Genomic DNA, 23,600 nt, shown 5'->3' on the forward strand with positions numbered 1-23,600 from the left:
CACCTCAGCATTCCCTGAGCCCACCATCACCCCAGGCAGGTAGTCAGGGCATAACCAGGGAAACAGGCAGTGAGCCTCACCCAGCTGCTGGGTCCACGGGTATCTCTGGAGCTGAAATCCAGCTCTTCCCAGTGGGGGCAATCATCATACTGGGAAGGTGCTAGGACAGCCCAGCCAAGGCTGGCAGAATGACTGTAGAAGCCTGGCTGCTCTGTGGAAAGAGCCATTGCCATACTCCAAGCTCCAGTGAGGTATTTCCCATCCCAGCCTCACCCTATTTCATCAGGGTGAGTCATCAGACCACCATGGAAAACCTCAGGATCTTGCTTCTGCAGTTGTGATCAGAAACATCCTTCATTAAATTAATGACCATCCCATATCTGTCATCTCACTGTTAATAAAAAGAAATGAGGGCTGGAAGGAGTGCTGCAGACTGGTGCCTGCAGTCAGGCTTGTCTCTGCAGAACTTGTGTCCTGCTCCCAAACACAGGAGGAGAACACAGCAGGAACAGGAGGGGGTTTTAACTCTCGTAACCAATGCAGCACAAATTGGGTGGCTCCCCCTTCTCCAGGACACCTTGGGACGTTGCTTCAGTGCAGGTTCCTATCCAGGACAGCTCCAAAACACTTACGTGGCCCACAGGGACAAGCTCATCTCACTGACTCTGACTAGATCAACAGACACCCTTCCTCAAATACATCTCTCATGTGGGACAGAGATGCACTTAAATGCTCGCTAAACAATCCCCTCTGGGCTGCATCAACCCCTTCCCCACTACTGGCACTACTTGGGGGATCAATGAGGAACATCTTTACTTGGTCCAACCACTTCAGAGTACAAAGGCTTTTCTTTCCCAAGGATCTTGGGGATGTGACACCCATCTGAAAAAAGACACCCTCTCCCCTGTGAACGAGCCCCAGCACTACCAGCCCCTCCCTTCTCCAAAGGAGGGGTCATGGTCCTGTCCTCTGGAAGAGCAGGATTACAGAGTTCACAGAGAGTCGCTCCCAGCAAAGCCCAGGTCACCCTGATGCTGAGATAAGCCTGTTCCTTGACCCCACCATGCAGGCCCCATTAGAGGGAACCCAGCAGGGAATGCTGCAGAGTATCCACCCTGTCCCCCATAACCCAAACTAGCCAGAGCAGTATTTCCTATTATGTCTCCATAACCTAATCTGACCCCCTCTAGGGTCTCCAGATTAATATCTGGGAAACCTCACAAGCCCAATCACCCAATTACAGGGAGGAAAGGTTTATCCTATCTAAACAGCACCAAATGTAACCTAGACCCAGCTGCCCCTCAACTTCTAAGAGCCAGTTCTCAATCCCTGGCAAGCTGAACAAACTGGGAAGGGGTCACAGGGGAGATGGGGAGGGTCTCTCTTGTATCATATGAAACCTGCAGGAGGAGCAGATATTTTAATTGGCAAATCCCCTGACTCAGGTTTAATCCCTCTTCATTTTTACTGAACTTCCCTCACACTGGAACAACGTGGGGAATAGATGACAGACCCCACCTTGAGCCACTGCCCAACAAGAGGAGACCCCATCATTTTAGTGAGCAGAGGTTCTCAGGGCACACAGTGTGCCCAGCCCAGCCTGGCAGAGGCAGAGGGGGAGGGCTGGTGGCACCATGTGCATTGAACAGGGACATGCATGAGGAATAGTGAATACTAGAGCAGAGCTGATGCTGGCAGGACAGAGCAGGCACCAGACATGATCACAGCACAGGACAACTGCAACATCCCAAGAGCACCTCCTGTGCTGGGGCTGAGAGGTTTCAAACAGAATAGGCTGTGCCGAGGCACTCTTTGTGCCTCTTTGGATCTCTTTTCTATCCTTATTTCCTTCCAGAAAAGTGTGGAGGGACCCTGGCTAAATTTTTGGGATTGTGTTTCAGCCACCTGACAACACTGAATGCATGGGAAACCTCAACTGCAGCCAGAGGACTGGAAAGCAGATTCCCCATCCCATTCAGGATATCATCCCAGGCTTTGGTTAGAATGAGAGCAACATGCAAAATCTCCAGGAAGATCCTACCCTGGCAGAGGATCTCAGTCTGGGTGTCACTGAGAGCCCATCCAAAGGGAAGACCCAGATTCATTGCTCAGTGAGAACGCCCAAGTTTCCTCCCAGAGTAGGTTGTGTTGCATCCACAGATGCCCCAGAGCCTGTATTTTCCACATAGCTCAGGGCTGCATTGCCAAGCACCAGCTTTGCAAACACAGACTGCGCTTCCCTCCAAATTCCAGCCACAGTTTATTGATTAAAAAAGCCTGTCTAGTCAATAAAGGCTCCCATGAAAAAGTTCCACTGCTCTGCACTCACATGCCGTTACCCGTCTGGCTGTGTTAGCAGCCTTGGCTTTTGATGCTTTCTGACAAGATGGATTTGTGGCCTTGACTTTTCCAGATCAGGAGAAACTTAATCCTAGAGGATAAAATTACAGACTAGTAAAAAAACTCCACGACTGGCCTCATTAACTGCCATGTAAGAAGTTCAGAGGCTTCTTAGCTAGAAGGGAGCAGCTACAGCTGTCCTTGAGGGAGAGGCAGCTCTGAGCAGACAGCACAAAGCCCTTGGCAAACACGGTGCTCCTGAAGTGCATGACACACTCGTGGCACCAGCCAGGCTGCTCCATCCTCTGCAGACAGCAGGAAAAGGGCAGACGGTCCCAGGTCTCCACCTATAAAGTGATTTGGGAGAAAGCAAAGATAATGCCCAGTTCTGGCCAAAAGGTGTCTGGGAAGATAAAAATAAAAAACCCCTGGAACAACCATATGGAAATGTGAATTAATGAAATTTTTCAGCAACTGACTCAACCCTAATTGAGAGTTGAGAACCCTCCACCTCCCTTCTGCTTTCCAGGATACAAAAATGACACTGGTAAGTGGAAATAACTATAGCTGTCCCAGGGAGAAAGAAATCTGAGCTTCACAGTGAGGGTAATGGCCAAAATTAAGCACTTACTTGTTTCTATTACACAACACATCCAGGAAGCAGCTTCCAAAAACCTGACCTTCACTTCAAAGGCTTCTTTTTGAATCATCTCTCCTTCTGCTAACAAGTGAAGTGGATTCAGCACTCAAGAAGGGCACTCTGGGTGTTGAAAACATCTTTACCCATGTGTTAGCTGCAGAAGAGGCAGAGGCAATGTTCACGTATTTACCCAGCTCCTGGCTGGACCTCAAGCTCCTACAGCTTTCTAAGGGCAGTGCCAGCTCCTCCTGCTGCTCTTGGTCAGTTTGTCAGTCAGCACTCATGATTTTAAGACTTAAAATGGGAGTGCAAAGTGGTTTCATGGAGATTGCACTGACTCCTTTCTGACAGGAACAGGATTTGCTCTGGCCAGACAGTCTTTTCTCCTCTCCTCCCAGCCTAGCCCAGGTTTTCACGGAGCAGTAGCAGCACAGCTTGCACACAAGAGGGTGTCTGGAAGAGCTGGTTGCCATAGCTATATCCATACATCCCCAGCCATCCAGACATGTCACAACTGTGAAGTTATTTATAAATAACACACTCTCGAGCCTCAATTCAGAGTACAACATGCAAATGTACAAAACACTCAGCCTTCTGAGCTGACCTCTTTCTTTTATAGACATGATGCTGAGCACAGGCTCTTCTGCAGAGCAGCTCTGCTCCAGAGCAGTCTGTAATGCCAGCATGGTGATGTGCACAGGTTTTATTGAACCATTCTCTCCACTCCTGCACATCTTCCTGCCCTGTCTGGTGTCCAGACACCTTCCCAGGTTTCCTGCTGGTTCTGCTCCACACCACAGTCCTGTGTCTCGAGGGTCCCAGTACAGCAGAAGGCTCTGAATTAGCTGCCAGATGCTGCATTCCCCTGCTCTGAGGTCTCCAACAAGCTCACTCAGCAGGCTGTGCTCCTGTTCTCCTTTCTTTGAGGATTACAAGCTGTTCTGCATGAGGACTATTTCTTCTTATGAACGTGGTCACTGCCCCAGCAAAACAACCCCAGAGCAGCCAGGATCCCTGGACATCCTCAGAGTTAAAGCCTGGGAGTCTCTGCAGAGATCTCACCTGTGCTGCTTGGACATGGCATCCACACCAAGTGCTGTATAGAAGCAGGTGAGCTGTTTACCTGTTTGTTGTACACTTTGTTCACCCAAAACCCCACAATGTCCCCAGCTACCCCAATTCAGCTGTCAGCACACACAAATCTGTGAAATACCACAGAAAAGGGGCAAAACCAGTGTGGGAGCCAGCACAGAGCAGGACAGAAGAGGAAGGGCTGGGAGAGGGGCAGAGCCTCCCAATCCTTGTGTGATTTGCCATCAGCAGCACAGAGCCAGCAGTGCATTGGCACAACAGCTCATTCACACTTGCTGTCACCCTCAACCAGGGGGCCAGCAAGTGATGTTTGTTTCTCTGCATCTCCCCAGCTGAACCCACTGTGATACTGAAGCACAGGCAGGAAGAGGTGGATTCATGCTCAAGGACGCAGCTCTTGCCTGTGCTGTGCTGACATCCAGGTCTGCTCACCCCCGTGGTGGTGAAAGACTGGGGGATGAAGATTGGCTCAGTGGTCAGCCTGAGGGTCCGTGGAGGAGTGACCACAGGACAGGGCACAAAGCTGGGGGATCCAGGACCTGCACCTCTCTGTCCTCACAGGTGAGCACTGCCCCATGCTGAGATTAACTCACAGCTCCTGTGACCTCAGGGAAGGAATTTTATCTTTGTCTTGATTTGTCCCCTCCATGTGCAGATTAAGGGAGAGTCCATTCCTATGTCAGAATGTGCAAGGTCTGATTTATCACCAGCAAAGCTCTCAAACCATCCCCTCTCCAGCCTCCTCACCATGCTCTGTGCAGGCACATGGCAGCTCCCCAGGCCCCCAGAGATGGGTGTTCAGAGATCCAGCAGCAACAGAGATGTGGGCACAAGGGGAAGGAAACTGCACCAGAGAGAGAACTTTGAGAAAGAGACTGAGAACATCGCAGCAGCAACACAGCCACCACCCCAGGGGCAACACAGCCCAACCCACAAACCCCAATCCATCATACAGCCAAGCCCAGCCCTTCCTCCTCCTCCAACCATCCCCCAAAATGTTCTAAAAACACATTCAAAGCACTTTTTTACTTCTAAACCTTGCATTACACAAACTCAAAGCAGCCTCCCCAAATGCAGGTGGGTACGACCTCCCAGGTGGCCATCAGAGAAAGTCCAGGTGTTGTTAAACCAGGCATAGGTCTGCCTGTTCCCTCCTGAGGATTTCACCCTTCAGCTTTCAGACAAGGCCTCCCAGCTCAGCTCCCTAGCTCCCAATGCTAAAACCAGGGCAAGGATCCTTCTGTCTTCCAGCACAGGCTGGAAGATGCTGCACTTCCCATGCAGGGTTGGCTCAGGTAAGGGGCCTCAGCTGGTCCAAGGGACCTCCCAAACCAGGAGAAGTGATGATAGCCCAAGTGCCAAGTCTGGCAGATGCAGGGACACGGCCTGGCTTAGAGAATGGAGACATGAAAAGCACTTTGCATCACAGCCATGTTATCCCCTCATCCCTCCCCCTCATCCCCTTTGGAGCTTCTTAACTTCAGAAACCTTCCTCCAGAGGAGTGTTGGAGTGACAGAAAACATTTTCCAAGCCTAATATCAGTTCCAGATGTTCACAGCCATTTCAGTTTGTACCTCACCCTGTAAAACACATTTCTCCCTCTCCCTCTCTCAAGTGCAGCGCCTGCTTGGTCCATGACATAATGTGCTGGCGGGCTGGCCGTGCACACACACACACACACACACACACATACACACACACACACACACATGTGGCTCACGCCCTCTCCGAGAGCCCCACGTTCAAACAAAGAGCATCACTCAACTACAAAGCTGTCGCACACATGGAGTTACGAGTAATTTCCACAAGTTTTAATAAACAGTTTGGGATGTAATTGCTCTTCGTCTTCCCGGCTGGCTCCCGAGCGCGGAGCCGCTCGCTCGCCGCGCGCTGGTGTTGAAAGCGTGGTTTGTTTCACACACAAGTTCACCTCCTCTCCGCCTCAGATGGGCCAAGGGCTGTGTTTTTCTAAGCACCAGTAACAAGCCTCTTAAAAATCCTCATACAGCTGAGGGCAACCGGCCCACGCAGGCTCCTGGCTCCCTTTGGCCCGTCCTGCAGCATCCCTGTCTCATGTGGAGCCCAGCAGGGAGCACAGGGGACCCACTTAGACCAGTCTCAGCACTCCCTCCTGACTCTGCTCCAAGAGGAAGAGGAGCAAATGCTTTCTGGCTCAAGGGATGGTTGTGGCAAGCACATTTCTCTCCCTCTCAAGATTCTTCATAGACGTGCACAGAGAGAAATGAAAGAGAAAACAATTTCTATTTCTGCTCCTTGTTTTTCCTATGTGGAATGTGTTTGGAAATTTGTTTACCTGGAGTGAGTGCTTAATTAAATACTGGTGAGGATTGTTTGAGCCTGATGGCCAATCCAATCCAATCCAATCCAATCCAATCCAATCCAATCCAATCCAATCCAATCCAATCCACCTGTGTATGGACTCGAGAGAGAGGGTCACGAGTTGTGTTAGAGTCAAAGAAAGTAGTATGTAGTTTTAGTATCCTCCTTTTATATAATATATTAATGTATTTTAGCACAGTTATAATAAAGAAATAATTCAACCTTCTGAATTGAGCCAGACATCATAATTTCTTCCCATAGGGTTTGCCTGCATTTACAATAAATGGTTACATCTTCCAGTTGCAGAACAAGGTGGAGACCAAGGATTTTTGCAAGGGTGAGAGGCTGGAGGCTTTTGAAGGGCAGGAGGAAGGCAGAAGGCAGGTGAGGCTGGGACCAGGTACCACCTAGTTTGCCACAGGAACTAAGAACAGGTTGGCAGAGCTCTAGCCTGTCAGTACCACAAATCCCAATAAGAAATGTCTACAACTGGAATAAAGCAAACAAAACTACTGTCCAAGTATAAATAACCCACTCATTTAAACTCAAGAGTTCCAAGGGATGAGTGGCAGCATCCTCAAGAGCCCTACAACCTGGCCAGATCTTCCCAGCCCAGAACTGGCTCACTCTGCAAATACCTGTGATGTACCTCCCAGCAATGGGAACAACCTGCTCCTCCCTGCCAGCAGCTGGGAGACTGATGGGGAAGGAAGATCTGCCCATAAGCATCAAAAGCCATCCAAATTTCATATTCCACACTCCCCTCCCAAAGACTCCCCCTCTGAGGCTGAGTTATTGTTTTTGTGGATGCTGCTCAGATGGGAGAAGCTGTGGTGCAGCAGGATGGGTGGGTGATGGTGATCAGAGGATATCCAGGACAGGATTTTTGGCTGTAGAGAGCTGTAGCAGTCAGCACCTCTGCAAACCTACACAAGGTATTTAAAGGAATCAAGTCATCTGGAGGCCTGTAGGGTAAGAAAGGAATGAAGGCAGGAATGTTGTTTGGTTATAAACAACACAGAAAAAAAAAGGGAGAGATTTAGGATTGGCTTTTCTCTTTAATTGTTAATAGGGTCATTCTGTCCCAAACAGTCCCCCAGAGCAGACAGAGGGGAGGGAAGCTCCCCGAAATGAATTCAATTGCCTGTCAAACACATGGCAGTCATAAAAGGAAAATAATAATAATAGTAATATTAATCTGTATTTCCTATCTGGCTGCCAGGCAAAGATCCAGCCACTACAAAGGAGAAACCCCATGTTTCCCTGGTCTGGCCTCACCTGACTGATGTGTGAGCAATCTGGAATCCCCATCCACAACAAAGCCCCTCCTTTAGTGGCTTGTTTTCTTTCTCCATTGCTGCAATGTGCCCCTTCAAGATAAAGAACAAACCTTTTTCCATGCCATGAAACCAGAGACATAACCCAGGGTCCATGGCCACATCGGGCAGCTTTGGGAGGGAATGCTGGCAGGATGTAGGAGAACCTGAGGGATGGGACTGGTGTATGAGCCAGGGACCTCCTGCAGGTCTCCTGTTTGTGGAGACCCCTGCTCCTTCTTGCAGAGCTCTCCACAAAGAGCTGGACCTCCCCCAGGAGGTGGGGATCTGGGTCTCTGCAGCAGAGACACCTTTTGTAGCACATGATTTTTGGATATGGTGGCATCTACGCTGCAGAAGCAGAATAGATTGGCTTGAGGTGAACAGAGAGGGTGGAAACTTCCCTGTGGTTTTGAGGTTCAAATGATCTTCCTGAGCCTGTCTTCCAAAGATGGAAACACAGCTAAACATCTTGCCAGGGTGCCCTGGGAGCCCATGCAAGTCTGCATGTGGACTGTGAGGTTCTGTACTCCAACACCAGCCCTGTCCCAGGAAAATTTCTGCTTTCATCAACTGCCCAGCTGCTCCTGACAACTTTTGTGAGCTTCTTTAAAAAACTGCATCCAAAATCCTCAAGCAAAAAGCAGTAGGTTCTGCCTGGCTTTCCCTGCAGCACTGCTATCACTCAGGGTCTCAAGTCCTATTTTCTGAAATCCATTATTGACTCACCCAAATCAAGTCCCATCCTTCACAGCCCTCTGCCTTGTCCAGCAGCCCCTGGAGCATGGATTGAGTTGCTGACAAAGCCTTTTTAATGTGTAGAGCACTCAGTACAAGTCTGAGAACTAAACTCCAACCCAGGTTCTTCTGGAGAAATTTTGTGCTCTTTAAATGATCACCCTAAATATTGCAGGTTCTGAGTTCCTTTGATAGGTGTGCAAGACAACTGAAAATGTCCTTTCAAAGGTGGGTCACTGGTCACTCACTGGAACAGACCAGTAAAGCTCTTGAGCTGTTGAGGGATGACCTTCCCCACACAACCACCACCCTATGGCATTTCAGACTGATCAGATCAACACCCACTTCAGAAACTCCAAATCACAGCTCTCCTGCCCCAAAAAGAAGAAATTATTTCCTTCTGCATGACTGTGTTTTTGTAATTCCCTTTCCCCTCAAACATTCATGTCTGCAGAAGATTCCAGAAACCTCTCCTAAATGGAGTGGGTTTGATACCTCATGTAACACCTTGGCTCTATTCTCCACCAAAGCAGCTGCTCCCAGCCATGTGGAGCACAGGAAGAATCACCAGGAGCCCTCTGCACCACGAGGAGGTTGCTCTCCCTCACACCCACCTGTGTAAAGGTCTGTGTCTGTGTACTCATCCACCTTCTTGTGCTGCAGGACATAATCTGACACCTTGGTCCCGATGGCAGGCTGCACATCCAGCCACTCCAGAGACACCACGGTGCTGGAGGGCTCCACGCTGGGGGAGAGCCGCAGGCTGGGTGGGAGACAGAGAGAAAACAAGACATGAGTTCCCTTTTCGGGGAGGAATCCACATCTCTAAGCAGCACGGCCCCACACGCAGGTAGGTGTGCCTACAAAGCCCCAAGGAGAGAGGTCACAGGCGTAGAGCAGGCTCGTGAGCATCAAAAAGCTGAGTCCAGCCTATTGCAGTGTATGCCCTTGGGAGCCTCCTCCTGCTCCTGGAGAAGATAAGCTCATGCAGCCCCAAATATCTCATCTAAAGGGGCCTTCACTGTCTGGGAGAGTTGCTGAACTTCAGCAATTTGAGCAAGGACCAGAACCCCAGGAGGAAAATAGGAGAAGATGCAGGTTGTTGAAACCCGGCAGGGCTGAGTCCACAGGAGGAGAGGGTCAGGTCTGAATCACCAGCGAGCAAAGGTGAGGGAGAGAGGGGGAGAAGCAGCGTGGATTCACTCAGCTGCAAACCTCTGAGGGGCGTGGGTGAGAGCAGAGCAGGGCAGCTGTGCAGGAGCTCCTGCCCAGAGCAGGAACGAGTGGGATGGGATGAAGGCAGAGGAGCTGTGTGCTCCTGGCTGTGCTAATGCAGAGGCGTCCACTCCCTCTGCTCCAGGGTAGATGACAACACCAAGTACAGGGCCATGGAGAGTCCGGCTCCAAACACACAGCATGTTTGCTGGACTTGAGATGGGAAATGAATCCCCTCCGAGGATATTGGCTCACTAAGAAGGTGTTCTGCTCCTTGTGGCTTGCTGGAGCCAGTCTTCCTGCTTTCTCAGCTAATTCCCCATCAGTTTGCTCCTGATTTGCTCTTGCTCTGACAAGCCACAATGAATTGCACTGTAATTCCATTTCTTTCAGCATTTGAAATCCCATTCTACAAGCCCTGCTAATCAGGTGATGAAAATCTATAAGGAAACCTTCCAGGGCCACAGCCAGAGCCAGGATATCCTAAAGACATCAGTCACACAGTGAGGAGGGCTGGACTGCAGCCCCCAGGCCCAAGGGTGCAGAAGGAGGTGCCCATGGGCTGAGCCCCTGGGAAATGGGGTGGTTCTGGGGGCTGTGACCCACAGAAAAGGGGCTGGTGATGCCTAGAGGGCCCACAGGGATACGTACACAGGCGGAGGCAGAGGGCTGCAGTTGGGGAGTCCGTTCTCATCGAAGGCGTTGAGGTCGCACCTGCACCAGTCTTCGATAACATCACCTTTCCCAGAGCACCAGTATGAGCTCATCAGGGCTCCCTTGAAGGCCTGATGTGAGAACAAAAAGCGTGAACATGTGTGCTGAAGACTCAGTGAAATCTGGCTCAGCTCGGGGCTGAGCATCGTGGGAAGCATGCAGAGCCCTGGGATTGGGAAATCCGGGATGGGCTGGGGGACTGTGTCCTCCCCAGCTTTGCCACGACCTCTCTGCATGGCCCTGGGCATGCCCTTCACCTCCCTGGGTTCAACTCCCATGTGTTGAGGGGTGCTGGTTCATCCCTGAATGCTTTTGGAGCGGGGCTGGGGATGTCCTGTGTGGGAGGACTGAGCTGCCTGAAGAAGCAGGAGCATAAGTCCCTCTGTGACAGCAAACAGAATACACACAGCACCTGCACACTGCTCTTGTGTTTGGAACTCTTCCACTCTTCCCCGTGCCCTTCTGCCCAGCTGCTTCTGTAATGCCCAAATTCCCAATAACACAGACTCCTTCCATCTTTCTCACAGGTTTGTTATTCACACAAAGCACCCTCCTGCAAGCAAATGGCTGCTTTATTCACTTTTCTAAGGAACACTCACAAGCAAAACAGCAGTATCTGGAAGGAAACAATAAAACCTGGCAAATACTTGCAGGATGTCCCCAGGAGCCACCCTGACAGCTCCTAATAATACCAATGAATCCCTGGAGTAATAACTGTGCTCAGAATTGGCAAAGCCCTCCAGGTCTCAGCCCTCAATGTCCCTGCTGCATTCGTGGTGCTTGATGTCAGTCCCCACATCACAGGATGGGGCACCCCTCACTCCTGCTGTAGTTTGGACCACATGGATTTATGGTGGTTTCTCCCACTACCCTTAACCTGGAATTAAACCTCCAGTTTCAAAAACATCTCCTTCACACATACAGAGCCACCATCCAACTCAACCCTGCAAAGCCACAACACCCATCTAGAATAATCAGAACACCAAAACACCAGCCACTAGAACAAAGCTCTGTAATGCTTTTGACCTTTCAAGAGGCACATTTGGGAGCTGAAACACCTCCACAGGTCCTCATCCACATGGAGCAGCCTTACTTGTGGCAACACTGACAAGTTGCCTGCGGAAGCCTGGCCCTGGTGATATGGCCTGTGCTGCAAGGGTACGCCTAGAAATAAATCTGTGCCCTTTCAGGAGTGCAGGGACAGCTCAGGCAGCAGCACTGAGCAGAAAACTCTAGGAAAAGCTCCATCCCAGGGAGGTTTCTGAAAGGAGGAGGTATAAATAGAGCCTGACGTCAGGGCTCCCATTGTCTGGGGTTTTGTCGCTCTCCCCAAACACCCCCAGCACCTTTAACAAGGCGCCTCAAGTTTCTTGCGTCTGCAAAATTTTCTGCTTCCAAGGCATTTACAAAATGAGACTGTTCCAGATGGAAAAAAATGAAAAAAAAACCCCAAAAAAAACCAAAACCCAAGGAAGGAACAAACAGGTGAAAGAAAGAAAATGTGACATTATTTTACCCTGTTCTTTAGAAAGTAATTGAAGTGCTAGGCTGGAAAGGGCATCCAAAGTAATTGCAGAGAGGGATGAAGAGAGGAGTTTATCTGACACCCAGATAAATGGATGCAGACACACGAGAGAGAGAGAGAGAGCAGCGGGTCCGTGCAGGAAAGGAACAGCAAAGGATGTGTGCAGATGGATGGGGAAGCATGTGCTCTCCCTAGGAAGCAAGATAAATGCCCTCTTCTGAGGGTCCCTGTGTGCACAGACAGGCACTGCAGGTGAAGACAAATGTGGGTGATCCTGGGAAGAGCTGCACTGTCACACTGCCCCACTGCCCCCCAGGCCCAACCCTGTCACTCTGCACACCCCCTCCGTGTCCCCTAACCCAGCTCCTCCCTGCACATCCCCGACTTAGGAAGGGAACCCCACCCACCCCATCCATGCCCTTTAGCAAACCCAGTAGTCAATTCCTTGTTTTTCTTGTATCCTGCTGTTAAGCACTTAGCTGGATGAGCAATCCCCCTTGTTCTGCCTGCCCAGCCTCACATAGTTTTTAATTAGATCCTTCAGGTGCCCAGCTGTCATCTGCCTTGTGTCACCCTGCACACAAACGAGGTTAGGGGATGGATGCTGAGCTCATTACGGCGAGCACACCTCCACGCCCTAACCAGGTTACTGGGATCACAGCCACCCCTGCCCGCTCCTGCCTCTGTCCTGACTCATGCCAGGGCCAGGCTGGGAGAACCAGGCAGCCAGGGCTTGTTCCTGCCTTGTCCCTCTGTGCTGGGCACTGGTGAGGCGACACCTTGGGTGCCAAGTCCAGTTCTGGGCCACTCATGGCAGGAAGGACATTGAGGGGCTGGAGTGTGTTCAGAGAAGGGAACAGAGCTGGGGAAGGGTCTGGAGCCCCAGGAGAGGCTGAGGGAGCTGGGAAGGGGCTCAGCCTGGAGAAAAGGGGATCAGAGGGGATCTTGTGGCTCTGCACAGCTCCTGACAGGAGGGGACAGCCGGGGGAGTCGGGCTCTGCTCCAGGGAACAGGGACAGGAGGAGAGGGAACAGCTCAGGCTGAGCCAGGGAAGGTTTGGGTTGGAAATCAGGAGGAATTTCTCCATGGAAAGGGTGGTCAGGCATTGGAAGGGGCTGCTCAGGTAAGTGGTGGAGTCCCCATCTCTGGAGGTGTTCAAGACACAACTAAATGAAGCACTAATGTTGTGGTGTGACAAGGGGGTGATTGGTTAAAGGTTGGACTTGGTAGTGGAGGTCTTTTGCAACCTAAATGATTCTGGGATTCTATGACTTTTCTTGCTTTCCAGTGGAGTTTCAAGACAGTGGCTCCTGGGATTTTCCCATTGGTGCTGGGAAGTGCATGTTGAGGGGTGGGGAAGCATCGAGAGCAAATCGATGGGGAGCAGAAATGGGTAAGATCACACAGAATAAGGGAATGGCAGCTGCCACCCAAACAAGGAGCCCAGTGGCACAGGAGGACCAAGAGCGATGGACAAGGATGCAGTGAAGGTGCTGAGATCCATCCCATGGGAAGCTGCAGCCTTTGGGAGAGCTTCAGGTGGGAATGAATGCACAGGGACCTTCCTGGCTGAGAAGCACCTTCCCCTCCTGCCTTGGGCTGGGCTCTCCACATCTCCTGTCCTTCCCTGCCGTGCTCAGGATGTGCAGTGCGTGCTCTCCTCCCTGCCAGGAGACAGCATCCACACGAGTCCATCCCAAACATGACCACTTCCACTTTGGATGTTTCATCGTGGTGGTCATGTTTCCACAGGCCCACGAGGGTGTGGAATCATGAAGGGCTTCCCAGGAGCGACTGATCTGCTGGGAATGGCAGTGGCCCCCAGTGCACTGTCCTGTGCTTGCCAACCACTCCCTGGGACCCCAACACCCCTCTGTGCCCTAAGGCAATTTTATATCTCATTTAAAAGTATCCAAATTGTATTGTTTCCCTGTGAGTCAGCCCATTTAGTTTATGTCCTTCGGTGCCAGAGGGGAAATTTATGAGATGAGAAACTGGCTCGAAACGTTTATTTTCTAGATGACGAGTCATGCCATTAGATATATAGCTTTATGAATCATAGGAACAGCATCTAATTTGCTCTTAAAGGTATAATAGGTCTGATTCCCCACACCCATGCACACACATATATTGGATTGATAGTTCCCCCCTAGGATGGCTAGTTCATTTGTTTTGACACAAGCAAGACTTACAGGACCATAAAGTCCCATCTTACCATAAGCTAAGCCTATTCATAAAAAAAATATTAGGGAAACAAACGATCAGCTAAGCACATTTATCCTACACTCGATTGCATATGGATCTTTCTCCTGTTGTTATTTGTGCTCAGGGGGAGGCCATTTGGCCCCATTTTATAGCTGAGACACTCTGTAACAGAATAGAGAAGAACACTTCCTTTGTCCTCTGTTAGACCTGGCTGATGGAGGGAGAAGCATTAAGTTATTCCTAACTGTGGTTTGTCTGTTGACATCCCAGGAGGGGAAAGTGATAGGACATGAAGGAGCCTTTCAGATCAGCATTTGCAGCACTCAGCACACACCACAGGGCTGGTGTTTGCAGATGGGATACTGGGAAGGGTTGGGTGCTTGTCTGTGGATATCTGGTCTTCTCCATGGCTGACAATGACATGAAAATCCAGCTCACTGACTCTAGGATGCACATCTCTGTTTCTGGAAAAATTTAAAAGGAAGTACAGAGAGATTAAAAAACAACCCCAGGTGAACATGTAGGCTGGACAGAGATGTGCTGCAGATAAGAGAAGATGATCTGGAAGCTGGAACTTAGGTTCATTTTGGATTTTGCACCGATTTCCCAATCTCTATTTGATTTTTTGTTCTTCTCAATGCAGAAGGAGAGAAGAAGTGCAGAAGGAGGCTGAGCCATGGCAGCATACAGGCTCCATCCCATGTCCAGGGACACGGCAGCAAACAGACACATCCTGTCCTTTCCTGTTGGCAGGATGGAGATGGGCCCTGCATGCCACCACCACCTTCCCTCAGGCACAGGCAGGAGGATGGAGGCTCCAGAAGGGCTTTCACAGCCTGAACAGGATGCTACCATCATGGCAGGGTGGCTGGAGGGAAAGCCTTCCATGCCCTTCCAGCAGTGCTCAGTGCTGTTCACAGGAGGTAAATGCCACTCCTTAGTCTAGCCAACTCTGGAAGGGGGAAAAAAAAACAAAAAAAAGAGAAAAGCTAAGGATTTCTCAGGCCAGAGACTCTTTCTAGGATCATACAGTTCATGTCTGAAAGGCCAGGCTCAGAGCAAAGGAGGATGAAGGTTTGCTCCAGGTTCACAGCAAAGGAGGATGAAGGTTTGCTGTTGGCAGGTGATCTCATCCTGTGTTGTTCACACCCTCCCTGCCTCTGGCTGCCTCTCCCCCAGGAGTAGCATCACCAGCACTTCATCCTGGAAAGGGCCATCAGTGTCCTCTGGGAAGCTCAGGGTGCCGGAAGGGACCCGAGGTGGGCAGCATCCCTGCTTCTGTTATTTACAGAATAACAGGATCCAAGGGAGAGGCAGAGGACGCAGTAAAACCTGGGAAATCAGAGGGGAAATGAGAGCCCTGAGCGCTGCAGTGAGGCTGGGCTCACACCTCGGCACAAAGCTCCCCATTATAGCCCGAGCCAGGCATGACAATGCTGCCATTCTTCCTGGGAAAGGCAAGCTGCATGCGGGCTGGAGCTGCAGCAGATGCTCCAGGGCCAGAGCAGGAGGACAAGGGCCAATTAGCAGGTATTAAAACAAAGCAACAACAAATAAAAAGAAACATACTCCAGACCAAACCAAAAAACTCACCTGAACCACAAAAACACTGTCCCCTTTGGCCCAGGCTCCCTGCCAGCTTTGGCAGTGGAAGAAGAAATCAGTCTGTGTCTCCCCAAGGCTTCAGGGGCTGCTTTGGGGAAGCTGTGTGTCCTCCAGCAGCTCTGCCATCGGTGATGGATTGGGGTCAAACTGAGCCCATGGCCTTGGGGACACCTTTCACCCTGGCTAAAAACACCCTGCCAGCCTGGGGACACTGGACAGAGGCTGCCGTGCTCTGCTCTGCAGGAGATGGCTCCTTGGCAAGGAGTGGGGAGAAAAAATGGGGAATTTTGCTCCAGTCTCACTTGTCATCTGAGCCGGTGAGCCCCAGCATGTGAAGAAGTTGTCTCAAAAAACCCTGCCAGGGTCCCAGGCATGCTCTGGGCTCCTGCTGAGGCCAGGGTGGCCAGCAGCACAGGGATGTGCCCCCCAGCGAGCCCCCACACCATGTGTGCTGTGAGGAGGCCATGGCTGCAGCAAATGCTGAGATTACTCAATTTTCGAATTAAAGCAAAGTCCTAGGGGTCTCCTAAAAATCCAGGCTCCACATCCATTTGTCTCCTTAAATACACACAGCAGGAGTTTGAGTCCATTTCCCAATAGGAGCAAGATTGATCTCTCCTGCCTCCCTTCTCCACACCCCCCTCACCACACCACCCTCTAAGCATTTCTGCAGCTGGCTGAGCTGCTCCACAGAAGCTTGTTTCAGGATTTTTTGGGGGGAAAATGATCAGACCACGAACAGAAGGGACCACACTGCCTAGCATACCTTGCCTTTTCTCCTCTGCACTGGCCATGGCTGCCCCGTGGCTCTGGACATGCACACATGCATCCCTGTCAAGGATGCTCCTGGGAGGGGATGGGGGAAGCAGGGGAGAGGGGGGAAGCATTCTCTGCCTTCCTGTAAGGGACAAGGATGTTTGCAGATCATGCACACCTGTGCTCTCACCCTCAGTCTGTGCCTCTGGGTACACTCCAGGGCTGTGCTGGGCAGTCAGAAAGATGGTGCCCACCCTGTGGGGAGAGGGCTGGCAGAAGTATGTTTAAGGTGGAGGAGGAAAGACACCATAACCTGGGGGGACTCTAACTGGGGTGAGGAGCAGCTCTTCTCTTTGACTCCAGGATGTTTCCCAAAGGGAAAGCACCTGGGGTCAGCATCTCTCTTCTCTCCCACCACATGCACTCACAGCATCCAGCCCTTGAGGTGTTGAGAGCATTTTGCCAGCAGAAAGCCCCACCACAGAGAGGAGCTCTTTGCTGTTGGGCATGGCCAACCACTGACACTGGTGGAGGTTTCCTCTGCAGCCCTGCAGTGGAGAATCTCCTCCAGCTTCATGTGGAGGGGCCACTGTGGTGTCTGCACTGCTGCAGAGCACAAAAGAAGCAGAAGAGAGGTGCTGGCGTTGATCAACACTGATGCAGGATCCACAGAGCTACAAAGAAGTCCCTGGGAGATGACAGCCAAGGTCACAGCTTCTCTGTCTCTTTACACCTTTTGAAGTCCCAGTGTAACCCTCAGACTGAGGAGTTTTGACAGCAATGGTCCTGTGGAATACTTGGATTAGCTGGATCCCACCAGGTGACCAGGACTGGTGTAGGGGGGACTCCAGCACTGCCTCTGCTCCAGCAAGCAGTCCTTCCTGTCAAACCTGCCACACCAGTGTCACAGCTACAGAAAGACATTCAACAAAGCCCTTCAAGAGCTGCTTGAACCTCCAAAGACATCTCCTTCACCCTGGCATGCTCCAGCACTGCCACAGTCTCCAGCCAGGCTGCAGTGACCAGTGATGGTGCAAATTCTTCAACCAGCACTATTAAGCCACAGTGGGAAACAAAGAAACTCCTGGCAGGATCTCAGTCCATAGTTCTCACTGCATACATGAAGGAAAAGAGGGGACTGATACTTTTCCTCATACTGAGATTGGTTCTCCGCACTGCTGGGAGCAGGAGTCGTGCTGGAGCTGGGCTGGGAGGACAGATCACAACCTCAGAGCTGAGAGTTACCTTGAGGACATTTCCTCTGGACAAATTCTCCCTGGACAGCAAAAGGCAAAACTCCTGGAGCCCTTTACATTTCAGGCCCTTGCTTCAAAGCAAGAAGAAAACAGCAATTCCCACTGACATGGAAATAAAGAATTTTTTAACTCATTTCACATGGGCAAAGTAATATATTTTCACCTCATCTCCTGCTTGGAAATGGTCAGTTTTAGCTGAAATCAAAGATGCACACAAAGAAATATCACAAATCAGTCCACAGCAGACACCCAGCATGGAAACTGAAACCCCAGCATTTAAGAGTCTGGCAAGGTCATCAGCAACTGAGAACACGGCCTTGGACAAGGCTGTAGCTGTAAATTTTAAAAAGTTCATAACTCACTGCACTAAGGCAGATGAAAAGACAAACCTATTAAAAAAAATACACATGTTGAAGAGGGCAAAATGTCTTTACCTGTTTTGCTTAATCTTTGCTGCTCAGTTTATAAAGGAAAACTTTCAGTCAAGTTTAGAGAAGTCAATATCCACCTTGTTAATGACCTTGTTATCTGCCTGTACAGCATTGTCTTTGTGGACATGCATGCAAAGAGAACCGTGTTTACAATTACTGTTTTTTTTTAACACTACAGGAGAGTTGGGATGTGCCTGCAGTTCCTCTAAGGTCAGAGCTTGCTGTATTAATTGAGAACAATCTACATGAAGGGAGAAAAGCAGGCAATGGAGCACTCAGGACTGGAGATGCTACACTTGGTTCAGCCCAGGCAAGTGAAAATCCTATTTATGGCACAGGAGAACACCACTCTGCAGTGCCTGGGGTACCCCTGGCCTCTGTTTGGTGCTGAGAATGGGTATTTCATCACCCAGATGATATATGAGATGCTCCTGGTGGGACATGACCTGTGGGAGCCTCTCAGTGCACAGAGCATGGTCACAATTCAAACTCAGTGGTGTTCTGGCTCTCTGATGAGTGTTGGTTGACAGGCTGATGTCCCCGTGGTGGTGGCAGCTCCTTACCACCCCAAAATCCCTTTCTCTTTCATGGTAACCCTCCCTGCTCTCAGGGGAAGATGAGGGAAAGACGATGCCCCTGCCCTCCGTGAGCACCCATCGTGCTCGAGCTCATGGTGACACAAAAGGATGGGGACACCTTTTCAGAGAGGCAGCACTAACCCCACACCAAACCATCCTGTCCAGGACAGGGACATGGCCCCCATGAGCTCCACTTCCTCCAGAGAGGCAGCCCAGACTGCCTGGAAAAACCTCCAGTGTGGAGAACCAAGGTTTGTGCAGAGGTGGCAGCAAGTTCCTCAGCAGTGGTGGAGTTCAGCCTTCAGGAACTGAAGGATTTGTCCCTGCTTGTGGTGCCAAGGATAACGGGAGAGGGAGAGGGAGAGGGAGAGGGAGAGGGAGAGGGAGAGGGAGAGGGAGAGGGAGAGGGAGAGGGAGAGGGAGAGGGAGAGAATCCTTCAGGAGAGAGGCTGGTGGAGAGAAGGGGGAGAAACAAGCTGGGGTGAAGGGATGGAGTGAGCAGGACAGCCCATCAGAAATAAGCAAGAAGGGGAAAGTGATGGAGCTGATGCAACACAAGGGATTAATGCTGAGAGAATGGGAATGACTAGGAAAGAGAAGCAGGGGCAGGGGATGTAGAAAACACTCCCTTGTGTCCTGCTGGAGCAAGGATGGGGATGGTCTGGGATGGGTTGTGGGAGGAAGGGATGAGAGAGCCTGCTGTCAGAGGAGCCTACAGCTGAAACAACCAGCCCCAGCTAAGGAGGGGGTGGTAAGACAAGACAGAATGATCCCACCTGCTGCCCAGCCCAGCAACTTGCACCGTGGATGGCACAAAGTGACCTGTCCTTGGCATGTGCTGCTCACTGCCAGCTCTGGCAGCATCCCCCTCCACCCTGCAGCTGCCCAGAGCCCTCACCCTGTCACCTCTTACCCCAGCTCCCTGGGCTGAGGGGGGAGCAGACACAGCACCCTCACGCAGGGACAGGCTCCCAGGGCATGCCCCTCCAGCCCTGAGTGATGAGGTGGATGAGGAGGAGAGATGCAGGGAGCACAACCCCAGGAAATACTGCTGGGGTGTCTCTGCTTTGGTTGGGGTGTTGTTTGTTTGCCGGTTTTCCCAGCACTCAGCAGAAAGCACAATGCGGGCTGAGCTCCAGCTGCAGCTGATGGGGCCAGCCCTGGCTGGAGCCAGGGGAGCAGGGGAGGGAGGGGAGCAGGGAGGAAGGGAGGCTGCTGGTGGAACAGACTACAGCTCCTCAGGACAAGGAGGCGTCCCAAGTGAGCCCAGCAGTGTTGGTAGGACTGAGGGGAGAGGTGAGGAGGAAGAGGAGGAGGAAGAATTGGGGGTGGTGAGGAGGGTCCATGGAAATCATTCAGATCCTGCAGGGCTCTTCACTGTTATCCCCTCCTTGCTGGCTAACCTACCTCTTGTATCCCTAAAATAATGTTTTCCTGCAGATTGCTGCTGGGAAGCACATCTTTCTTGCCTGAAGGAAACCAGCTTTCCCACTGCTCTCCCTGTAGTGCCTCATCCCAGCTCTGCCCTGGGCATGCTGACAAAAGCAGGCCAACCTCCACACAAGAACTGCCCAGCAGGAAGAGCAGGTGTGGCTGGGAAAGAATGCAGGAAGGACACGTAGTGGGAGAAAGGGAGTTTGAGGAGAAGACCCAGAAAGAGAGGTGAACTGAAGTGTGGAAGTCAGGCATGGCTTCATGCAAGGACCAAGAGGGTTGGTAGATGGGAAAGCAGGAACCAGATCAAGAGGTAAGCAAGGAGTGACAGTCTCCAGAAACAGTACCCAGACACTTGGGTAGTGGGAAAAGCATGAGGACTCTTCCCCCATGGATGTGGGAAGGGGATGAAGCACCATTCCTGGTGATCACACCTCCACGTGCAGGGTTTTTTTCCTGACCTGCAGCCTACCCACCACTGCTGCATGCTGGCTCACTTGAGACATCCCAGTCAAGTACAGGCTCAGTGCCAATAGGTGACTTTAAGCAGGTCTGTCATTTCTGGGCTTGAGGTTGGGGTCAGAGGGCTGCAGAGTGGCAGTGAACAGAGAAAGTGGGAACTCAGTCTCCACAGGATTAACACTGAAGCTCTTGCAGGAGCCCAGCCCCAGGGACCGGTGACCTCCAACCTGTTGGTCTCTCCTGGAGTACCAGGGGCCTCCTGTGGCTGTGGGACTGTCCCAAGGGGATGGTTCTTCCCTCCCTCTGTGCCTTTGCAAAGCCACACTGGAGCCCTGCAGGCCTTTGGCCACCCTCAAACAGGTATGTCTTGGACCTTGGAGCATTGAGCTGGTGCTTGGCTCCTGAGACCTCTCCACAGGACACATCCTGCACACCAGCATGGACACTGGGAATGACTGTGGCCTTGGCTGCTTATGGAATTGCCTTGAACCTATTGAAGGCAGGGAGAGATGCAGGTCTGAGAGGGCTGTGGGCAGCAGGACTTGCTAGCTCCACCACTGCCACCATCCCACACATGAAAACACCTGCCTCGCTCCAGGGAACCTGCAGAGGGGATCTCAGAGGCTGAGAATCCAGGGCTTCCCTCTGGCTGCCCTGGCAGGTCTGGGACCCTGGCAGGGGTCAGGAACCCCCCTGGACAGAGCCCCCAGAGACACTGTCTGTGATCTCTGTCCATGCAAAAGAGTTTTCAATCTTACAGGATGAATTACACTCTCTGAGTGTTTGATATAAGTAATAATTAAGTGTGGCACGGGTGCAAAAGTAAAATTTTAGGATTCTAGATGAGGGGTCCAAAGGGGACAAGATGGAGGAAATTGGGTGTGCCTTGTCCTTTTTCTCCTTCTTCATGCCCTCCATGTTTCACTGTGGTGTTGGCATTTTTCTGTTGGTTCAGGCTGGGGACACACTGTCCAACGTAGGTGACAGATATTGGCACGTTCTTGTAAATGCAGCCCAGGGAGTTTCTGGTATTTAATGTTTGTAACATCCCACTGAGGGCAGAGCCCCACACGCTGCCCTGCAGGACAGAGCTGGGCAGGGCAGCAGAACATGTGAGAGATAAACAGAATAAACAACCTGGAAACCAGCACAGACCAATTATGGCTTCTGCTTTGGCAGCGGGGCTGACAGACAGAGACTTTCTACAATCCCAGAATCATCAATACCTCAGATTCCGACACGAGGGGACTGAGTGAGGTCACAGAGGTGGGGCTGGCCCGTCACAGGCTCACTCACCTCCCTGGTGTCGTTGTCCTGGATCAGGGCGTACAGGGGCACTACCCTGTTGATCTCCAGCAGGACCGGGGTGGGGCTGAGCTGCTCCTTGCCCGGCCGGCGGCACAGGTGGCAGGTGGACGGGCAGCGCCCTTTCTCCTCGCAGTGGATCTCCACGCCCGAGATGAGGTGGTCATCCGAGAGCATCTGCGCTGTCAGCAGGCCTGACAGGTACGTGATGAAGGGCATGGATTTCAGCTCCTTCTTGTTGCCAAGCTCAGTTGTTTCTGGGTTAGGGAGAGGGAAGAAACCAAACAGTGTTAAACAAATATCAGCACAGGCCTCTTCCCAAAGCCAAACTGTGCTGCAGCCAGGATAAATGCAGCTGCTGAAGGTATAGGCCAGGTGCGAGAAGGAAAAAAAGACAAGCCAAAGAGAGAAGGAGAAAAACGGGACTTGCAGCTCACTCCTTGGAACTGTGAGCTTTTCCAAACAAGCACATCTAAACTGACAGAACGGATTGGTCTTCTCTTTTCTAACTCATCTTCTTTTTTCTAATTTGCATATCCACTTTCTGTGCTCCAAAACGAGACAAAATCTCCTCAGTGTATCTTCCCTGCCAAAGAGAAACATCCCCAAAGGGACCAGGCCAGGGAGCTGAATGCCCTTTATTCCCACCCTAACACCAGCCCCTTCTAGTCCTTGTGGTCCTCAGGTCACTCTTGTGGGTGACACATTATCCAGGGCAGAGAAATGGATCCAAAGAGGCTGCAAAAGGACTGTATGGAAGGATGGAGCCTCTTGGCAGTGGGGAAAAGCAGGTATGAGAACAAGTTCACTGCATGGAGAATAGATGGAGGCATTACCAAAACCAGACTGCCAACATTGCTTTCAGGAAACATTCAGGCCTATGAAACCCACTGGAAACCTCCTGGTGGTCTTAAGCATGAGGCAATAAACCTGGAGAACCTTGACTTTGTTCTGTGTTCATCCAAACCCTTGCTATGGCCAAGGGGAGTAACACACTTGAGCAAAGGAGACACGACTCCACTGTCTGCCCCTACACACATCCATTTAAATTCTTTTTCTATTGCTGGGTTGATCCAAGAAGGCCCAACTTTTATAATCTGGTGACAGACCTACAGAAGAAAAGGCTTTCTTCATCTTAAGGATGTTGCCTCTAGCAACAAATTCCCAGTCCTGAGAGGAGTGAAGAGGAGCAAGGGCTGTCTCAACACGCTCAGCCTGCAGTGACATGCAGCTGATCTGGCAAGGCACAAGCCATTTGGAAATACAAGCAAACAGCATTCATTTGTGCCTCCCAGAGCCCTCGAGGGTAGGGACAGCCCTTCCCTGCTGTCTGGCTGTCTGGGAACACTTCTGTGCACAGCATCAAAACTGTCACGTGGAGAACGAGCAAATCCCATCCAACCCATGTTTTAGTGGAGTAGAAGGGGAGCAGTTGCTAAGATAAATTAAAACAAGGTTGTGGGGAGATGTTTCAGCATCTAGGGAGACACAGACATGGGAAACAGGAGTTGGGGCTGCTTCTTGGAGAGGTTATTTTCTAGACAATCAGCTCCAGGCAACTTCAAATCTCATAATGAAAGCTATGAAGCCTTGAAAAACAGGGTGGCAGAGAAAGAAGAAATTTATAGGGGGATACCATGAGCCTCT

The 23,600-nt window shown here is 51.2% G+C and overlaps 1 protein-coding gene across 3 annotated transcripts in view; it reads right to left on the reverse strand.

Annotated features, from left to right (window-relative positions):
- The window catches only part of ASTN2 (astrotactin 2), a 335,047-nt gene that overhangs the window by 71,194 nt on the left and 240,253 nt on the right, over positions 1–23,600 (reverse strand). For all 3 annotated transcript variants that reach the window (XR_014958795.1, XM_021551387.3, XM_085594033.1), the window contains 3 exons: positions 21,945–22,210; positions 10,334–10,467; positions 9,082–9,230 (listed from right to left, as the gene is read on the reverse strand). Coding sequence is in view for 2 of the 3 variants with exons in the window: in XM_021551387.3 (XP_021407062.2) it covers positions 9,082–9,230; positions 10,334–10,467; positions 21,945–22,210 (549 nt within the window). In the remaining variant the exon portion in view is untranslated. The remainder of the gene's footprint in view (positions 1–9,081; positions 9,231–10,333; positions 10,468–21,944; positions 22,211–23,600) is intronic.

This window comes from Lonchura striata, chromosome 17 (assembly GCF_050655825.1).
Source record: "Lonchura striata isolate lonStrDom1 chromosome 17, ASM5065582v1, whole genome shotgun sequence".
NCBI lineage: Eukaryota > Metazoa > Chordata > Aves > Passeriformes > Estrildidae > Lonchura > Lonchura striata.